Source organism: Orycteropus afer, unplaced genomic scaffold (assembly GCF_000298275.1).
Source record: "Orycteropus afer afer isolate SDZICR_OR568_19922 unplaced genomic scaffold, OryAfe1.0 scaffold00015, whole genome shotgun sequence".
Lineage (NCBI taxonomy): Eukaryota > Metazoa > Chordata > Mammalia > Tubulidentata > Orycteropodidae > Orycteropus > Orycteropus afer.
This window is the reverse complement of record NW_006921602.1, coordinates 7,083,148-7,091,705: the sequence shown is the minus strand read 5'-3', so window position 1 is coordinate 7,091,705 and position 8,558 is coordinate 7,083,148. Positions and strand designations below refer to the sequence as shown.

General features: G+C 38.3%; 1 protein-coding gene across 1 annotated transcript in view; it reads left to right on the top strand.

Moving 5' to 3' along the window:
* Nucleotides 1-8,558, top strand: part of PIAS1 (protein inhibitor of activated STAT 1) — a 94,492-nt gene that overhangs the window by 61,444 nt on the left and 24,490 nt on the right. The window contains exon 6 of the mRNA XM_007957368.2: nucleotides 551-656. Within this exon, the coding sequence (XP_007955559.2) occupies nucleotides 551-656 (106 nt within the window). The remainder of the gene's footprint in view (nucleotides 1-550; nucleotides 657-8,558) is intronic.

Genomic DNA, 8,558 nt, shown 5'->3' with positions numbered 1-8,558 from the left:
TTCTGGTTAGCAGTCAAGTGCTTTAGCTGAAAGTATAGAGGATGTTAAAAGGTATGAATTAGTATAGGTTAGGAAGCCAATCTCATAATTTTCAAAAATAGTGGCTATTTTAGATATATCTATTATCTACTAAATATTGTTTATGATTACTTTGATTCCTATTGGGCTTGGTTGAGATTTAGTCTTAACAGTGTTCTTTTAGATAGTGCCTTAAATTTTAATTATCTTCAAGTATAGGTAGTCAGGTAATATAGAAACATGACAGACCTGAGTTTTAGTATGGCTTTGTCACTTAAAAGTTATAAAATTAGATCAAGTTAATACACTTTCCTACACCTCACTTTCCTCATCCATCAAAGTAGATGTATAACTGCCTCAGCGGCTTTTTGGTCAGGATTAAATGAAAACATCTAAAATAGTGCTTGGCATACAATAGGTTTTTACCAAGTATTAGTTTTCTTTCTCTATCAGTGTGGAGTTAAAATAGATGCACTATTTATTTACTTACATATGTTGTTTGTTTTCTACATCTTTTTTTTTTCCTTTCCAGAACTATTCCATGGCAGTATATCTTGTAAAACAGTTGTCCTCAACAGTTCTTCTTCAGAGGTTACGAGCAAAGGGAATAAGGAATCCGGATCATTCTAGAGCTTTAAGTACGTATGATAACTTATTTCACTTATGTAGCTGGAATACTTTGTTAAAAGTTAGAGTAGTATTTTCTCAACCCAAGAAATGTTAGGATTTGTCTTTTACTACAGTCTATCATATAGGATTGTAAACACTGAGAACTGTTTTTCTCTGAGTTAGGGTAAAACAAGACCTGAGAGGAGTTTTAATAACTGTCATGACCTATATTTTATAATCTATATTTTATTGATTCTAAAATTAATTTTGTGTAGCTAGTACATGAACATGGAATAATATTTTACTAAAATTTCATAAAATAAATAATTGGTTAAGGAATTCTAGGGGATAGAAAGGGAAACTTGACATTTATTTCAAGAGAGTTATTTTAGATTGAAGGTTTATCCAGGAAAAAATACAGCTTTGTGTTAACAAAGTATAAAGAAAGTCGTTAGGGTGGTAGAAATAATAATGATTCTGCTGTTAAGTCAATTATATGGCCTTGGAAAAGTCACTCTGCTCTGAGTCTCATATTCCTCATCTGTCAGTTTGGACCTCATGACTTCTACATCTCTCCGTAGTCTGGGCTCATAGATGGGAGTTACTGTACTGGATGGTTCATTTTGCTTTGTTGAATTTGAGATGTAGTAAGGTCTTCTGAGATTTAAGGCCAGAGGTCAGTGACCTTTCCAAAGAGGTCAACTAAGTTGTTTCTTTATTCTCTTTTTTGTGAGAGGTAGATTCTTCATGAATGGATTTGGAGATGAGGACTGGGCACTTAGGAAACAAAACTTTTACAAGCAGAGGTTAGGTAGTTACCCTGTAAGGATCCTTGATGTGAGTTGCTTAATGAAGCCCACTGTACTTAGGAACACTCTGGTGGAAAGAAATAAAATAATAAGGTCGGTGTTTCTGTCACTTCCTTTGTAGCATAAACCAAAAACCAAACTCACTGCCGTTGAGTCGGACCCGACTCATAGCGACCCCTTCCTAGGTTTCCGAGTGTCAGAGTCAGAGATCCTACTACCACTGAATATCAATATTTAGATAGTCATTAATATCAATAATTCATTGAAAGATTTTTCTGTATTAAAAGAGCCCTTTTGAAAACACAAATAATCCTGAGTCATACCTTTGGTTAATGCCTCTAGGCATTCCTTGACAGACTGGAGTAAGAGCACGGCTTAGACCTGGAGGAGTGGAGGCACCATCTGGCAGGCAGGAAGGAGGAGATAGCAAAGCTCCTGAAAAAAGAAAAGGAACAGAGCTCTCCCTGAAGGAGAGTACAAATACAGAACTTCATTTTTTACTGTCATACTTCTGAATTCCATTCCTGATCATTCTACTGAGAATCTTCATACTTGTCACACACATAGTACTAGATTAGTCAGAAAGAATTATGGAGTTATGTGAGCCTTTGTGGGAAAGGGGATTCCAAGAAATATGGCAGATAAAGTTGTTAATACTACAAAATAATAATAGTACTGCAGGCTCTCTTGGCTCAAGCAGTTAACTCTTCTCCGCTTGTAGTTATAGCACCACCTGGAGGGAGAGTGGAAAGGTGAGCCTGGAATTTTGTTTTCTCTGAGGAACTAGGCTTAATTACTATCAAATAGCAAAAGCTGTTTATTTCAACTCTGATACAATGCTGGAGGTGGAAAAGAGTTGCAGATTGGGTGGGAATTTTGTGTCAATTTATGTCTTGTCTTACTTATTGGTGTGAGGTGCCAGTGGAACATTCATTTTGATCCTGCCCCAAACTAATTTGTTATAATTAATTCAAGACAGGGATTGTTTATCTTTGTTGCCATTGAGTGGATTCCAACTCATGTTGACCCCATGTGTTACAGAATAGAGTTTTCTTGTCCATAGAGTTTTCTTGGCTGTAATATTAATGGAGGCAGATCACCAGGCCTTTTCTTCAGCACTGCTGGGTATTTACCTTTATAGTATCTATAAAGAAGTAACTTTCCCAATAAGTAACTTGTGTGTCAAAGGGGATTATTTAAAATAACTTGACAGAAGAATATTGGCAGATATCTCACATATTTTTAAAGAATCAGTTTATCTGCAGATAAAATCATTGTAAGTCAGTCTTATTATTAAATCCTACTGGCAGTTTTGTTAATCAAGTCAGGTACTATTATTTTCTTGAAAGAATAAAGTAGATAGTATTTAAACTTTTCATTCAGTTGCAAATTCATTCTCTGATTCATTTGATTTAGTAAATGCTTGTGGCTTCTACCTTCTGTGTACAGTTGCCACCTCAATATCACTTCTTTGTCTTTTACTAACTCTTGGTCAGGTTCTCCCCTTCAGCAGTCACTTCAGACCTTGGGTGTATTATAAAACATCATCCCTATTCCCAGCAGACTGTCAGTGAAATAAAATGGCATTACCAGATGTGAGTTCTCAAAATTGCTTGTAATTCATTTTCAACTTACTTAACGTTTACAGCCATCCTCATTTTGTTCCCATTACTCTCCCAAGAGGAAATGTCCATTTCCTGCTCAAAGTTAATGTTTTATTTATTTATTCTACTCAAAACCTACTGGCAGGCAGGAAGAAGGAGATAGTAGAGCCACAGTAGTCAAAACAGCCTGGTATTGGTATAACAGTAGACACATAGAAGTGGAACAAAATTGAAATCCAGAAATAGATCCATCCACTTATGATAGCTAATCTTTGACAAAGGGCCAAAACACATTGAATAGGAAGAGATGAACTCAAGATGGATCAAAGATCTAAATGTAAAACTAAAACTGTAAAGTTCATCAAAGATAAAATAGGAGTATACCTAGGGGCCCTAATTTATGGCATAAATAGACTATCAAGCGTAACCCAAAATGAACAAACAGCACAATATAAACTAGATGACTGGGACCATCTAAAAACTAAATGTTTATACACATCAAAAAAGTCTTCTCCCAAAGAGTAAAGAGAGAACCTACAACTGGGAAAAAATATTTGGCTACAACATATCTCACAAGGAACTTCTCTCTAAAATTTACAGAAAACTTCAACACCTCAACAACAGAAAGACAGTCCAATTCAAAAACGAGCAAAGAGCATGAACAGACACTTCACCAAAGAAGATATTCAGGCAGCCAATACACACATGAAGAAATGCTCTTCCATCATTAGCCATTAGAAAGATGCTAATCAAAACAACAATGAGATACCATTTCACCCCAACAATAATAGCAAAGCTTAAGAAGACAGAAAACAACAAATTCTGGTGAGGTTGTAGAGAGTTTGGAACTCTTATGCACTGCTAGTAGGACTGGAAAATGGCATAACCACTGTGGAAAATGGTATGTCACTTCCTTAAAAAGTTGGCAAGAGAAATACCATTTGATCAGCAATCCTGTTCTAGGAATATATCCAAAAGAGGTGAGATCTAGGACCAAGTAGATATATGCACACCCATGTTTATTGCAACACTGTTCGCAGTAACAGAGATGGAAATGATTTAAGTGCCCATCAGCAGATGAATGAATAACCAAACTATGGTACATACACACAGTGGAATACTATGCAACATTAAAGAATAATGGAGAATCTGTGAATCACCTCATAATGTGGATGAACTTGGAGGATATTATGCTGAGTAAAATAAGTCAATCACGGAAGGACAAACATTACTTGAGTCTCTTATTATAAAAAGTCAAGGAAAGATAAACACAGGGAGGAAAATTTTCTTTGTTGCTTACCAGGTAGGGGAAGGAAGTTTGTTTGACTAGTTAAGAGACACATGTTGATTTGGGTGAAGGGAAAGGCAGTATAACAAAAGTGTGTAACCAGCACAATAACTATAAGGAAATGGAGGACACAGAGGGGTGCACACGAGGTACAGACAACAGAGGCAGATACTATTGCATACACAATACTGCCTTTATTATCAGTAATAACAAACACTAGTCTGTGGGTGGATGCATAGGCAGATAAGCAAGAAGAACACGTGTGGGTAGGCAAACAGGAGTATACCCATGACTATATATAGGTTTGACAGATGATATTCCTACATGCCTATTTTTATGTGCTATAAAAATGCCCATATATATTATAGAGCTAGTGGGACAAAGTTAGGATAACTTTGTAGTCACAGTAAGCATTTTGAGGGAGTGAGTCACTGGGCCTGGGAGCTCCCGACAGTGGTTGCAGGGGGCATCAAACTCAATCGGCACAATGTAGTACACAGAAACATTGTTCTGCATCCTACTTTGGTGAGTAATGACTGAAGTCTTAAAAGTTTATGAGTGGTATGCACACCCATGTTCATTACAGCTCTGTTCACAATAGCAAAGAGATGGGAACCACCTAAGTGCCCATCCACAGAAGAATGGATAACGACGCTATGGTATATACACACAATGGAATACTACACAACACTAAAGAGTAATATGTAATCTGTGAAACACTGCATAACATCGATGAACTTGGAAGAGTGAAATAAGTCAATCACGAAAGCACAAATATAGTGTTCACTATTGTCAAAAGTCAAGGAAAGGTTTATATATGGAAGGAAACTTTGCTGATTACCAGGGATGGTGGTGGGTGGGAACACTGCTGGATAGGTAGAGACAAGTATTAATTTGGGTAAAAGGAAGGCAATATACCAAAAGTGAAGTGACCAACACAGTAACACTAAGGGAAAGAAAGACACAGAGAGGTGCATAAGAGGTATGTACAGGCAACAAAGATAATCCCTTTTACATATACAGTACTGAGTTATCAGTAGTACGGTACTGTGATAACAAATAGTAGTCTGTGGGCAAATAGATGGGTAGACAGGCTGAATGATCAGGTATGTCTAGGCAAAAGGGAATATACCCATATAAGGTTGGCAGACTATTTCTGCATACATCAACAAACATGAAGAAATTTGTACATACCGTAAAAATGTCTATATAACTAGAACTAAGGGGGCAAAGTTACTGTAACTCCTTAGGCACAGTCACCCACCCTGATGGAGCAAGTTGTTGGACCCATGGGCTTAAGGACCATGGTCGCAGGGGATATCAAGCTCAATTGGCATAATATACTACACAAAAACATTATTCTGCATCCTACTTTGGTAACTATCGACCGGGGTCTTAAAAGCTTGCAAGTGGCCATCTAGATGCAACAATAGGTCTCTACTGAGCAAAAAAGAATGAAGAAAACCAAAGACACATGGAAACAATTAGTCCAGGGGACTGGAGGACCATGTGAACCTCTGCCTATATGATCATGAGACCAGAAGAACAAGGTGATGCCCGGCTACCATTGTCAGCCTCTCAGCAAGGGATCATTGCAGGAGATCCTGGATAGAGTGGAAAAATAGTGTGGAACAAAACTCAAAATCATAAAAAGAAAAAGACCAGGTTTGGTGGTCTGATAGAGCCTGGTGAGACCCCTGGGACTATGGCCCCTAGCTACCCGTCAGGTCTGGAATTGAACTCATTCCTGTGGCTTCCAGCCAAATAATAGACAGGCATCTGGGGTGAACATTTACATCAGGTAGATACACTACTTGGAGTGATCGGTCACAGAAGAACAGAAGGGTAGTATTTGCACAGGGAGATAGCTCAGAGAGCAGGCATACATAGGAAAAAAGGACACAGGGAAGAGGTAATTACAGGGAGGAAGAGAGAAAAGAGCTTTCATGTTATAGGAAACTGCAGTCAATGTCATGAAACAAAATGTGTATGAACTACTCTATGGCAAATGAATTTGGTATGTAAAGTTTCACCCAAATCACAATAAAAATTAAACACAAACAAACAAGGGGTCATCTGAGATAATAACTGTTGGTCTCTCATCTGGAGCAAAGAAGAGTGAAGAAAGTCAAAGACATATGGAAGCAGTTAGTCCAAGGGACTAATGGACCATGGAAGGGAAACTCAGCCTACATGACCCTGAGATGGGAAGAACTGGATGGTACTTGGCTACTAATGCCAGCCACTTATAAAGGGATGAAAATTGGAGATCCTGGGTAGAGTGGGAGAAAAAATATTGAAACAAATCAAAAACATAAAAAAGACTAGAGTTACAGGTCAGATGGAGACTGGTGAAACCCCTGAGACTGTGGCCCAGTGTTTCCTTCAGCCTTGAAATTGGACTTACTCTGGTGGGTTAGTACTTAACCAAATAATAGGCCTGTGAGCTGAACAACTACACCAGGAAGATAACATTCCTTAGAATAGTCAATGGTGAGAGATTGGAAGGACAGCATTTGTACTAAGAGAAAGCTAGACAAACAGGAATGGGTAAGAAGGACACAGGGAAGGAGTGACCATAGGGAAGAGGTGGGAAGAGAGCCATTATGTTCCAGGGATTGTAACTGGTGTTGTGAAACAAAATGTGTATGAACTGTTGAGTGTAAATGAATCTGCTTTGTAAAATTGCACCCAAATCACAATTTAAAAAAAAAAGTCTCCTGTTTTCCAGGAGCAAGAGACTATAGTATTAAGCAAGATCACACTTACTCTACATCCCCCAGAAACTTGTAGTCTGTTGGAAAAGACATACATTAAATAATTGCAGAAGTCATTAATGAATTACAGTTGTGACATGTACCACGAAGAAGAAAGACAGTGAACTTAGTAGAGATCTAAGGGAACGTAGTCCTCTCTGATGATGTGTTATTTAAGATAAGATTATAAAGATAAGGAAAAGTTAGCCCCAAGGTGGAAAGGACATGTGCCAAGAGAAAAGCACAGTGGCACTGCAATGCAAGTGGTGAAGGAGAGTGGTGAGAGAGATATGCACAGGAACACTTCATACAGAAGATGAAAGCTGATAAATGATTTTAAACAGACACAATACCATCTTATTTGGACAATAAAGCAGTCATTTTGACTACGGAATTGATGAGGGGCAATGCTGATGCAGTATAACCAGTTTGGAAGCTCTGGGAATAGCCCAAACAAGAGATAATTTGTATGGAGAGGATAATTAAAAAAATCAAAATTCCTCATAAGTGGACCAATAAGCAGCATAATGATAAACAAAGAAAATATTGAAGCTGTCAGGGACTTCATTTTACTTGGATCCACAGTCAACACACACGGAAGCATCAGTCAGGAAATCAAACAGCATATTGCATTGGGCAAATGTACTGCAGAAGACCGCTTTAAAGTGAATTATGGTGTCAGCAAAGAGTGTTGAATATACTGTGGACTCCCAGAAGAACTGACAAACGTGTCTTGCAAGAGGTACAGCCAGAATGTTCCGTAGAAGCAAGGATGGTGAGTCTTCGTCTCACTTACTTTGGCTGTGTTATCAGGAGGGACCAGTTCCTCCTGGAGAAGGATACCATGAAGTAGAAGGTCAATGAAGAAGAGGAAGAACCCCAAGGAGATGAATTGACACAGTGGCTGCAGCAGTGGGCTCAAACATAGCAACAGTTGTGAGGGTGGCGTGGGACCAGGCAATGTTTTGTTCTCTTGTGCATGGGGTTGCTGTGAGTTGGAACTGATTTGATGCATCTAACAACAAGCAGGAGATTTTGTTTTGGACTAAAGGGAAAATGATGGAAATAGAATCAATGGATTTGAGAAGTATTGTGGAGTGAAATGGTGCTTGATTACATGTGAGAAGTGAAGAAAAGAGATGGCAAGGATGAATACTAGGCTTTTTACTTAAGCACCAGGCTACATGGTAGTGCCATTTAACTGCAGTGGAAAAGTGTTGAAAAGATTAGGCTGCAGTGGGAAGATCAGAGTGCAGTCTTGGATATGTGGTTTCCGAGATGCTTGTGTGACACCCAAGTAGAAATGCTCAGTAAACAGAATTATGAAACCTGGCTCCCTCATGTGTCTGCTCTTTGTCCTATGTTTTCAGTTCTTCTCTCTCTGGGGGCTTTTCCATCAAATTTCCCTATCATTTCTCTTTTCATCCTTTGAAAAAGGAAAAAATCTCCTCTGTAGTTACAGATCTCTGCTTTT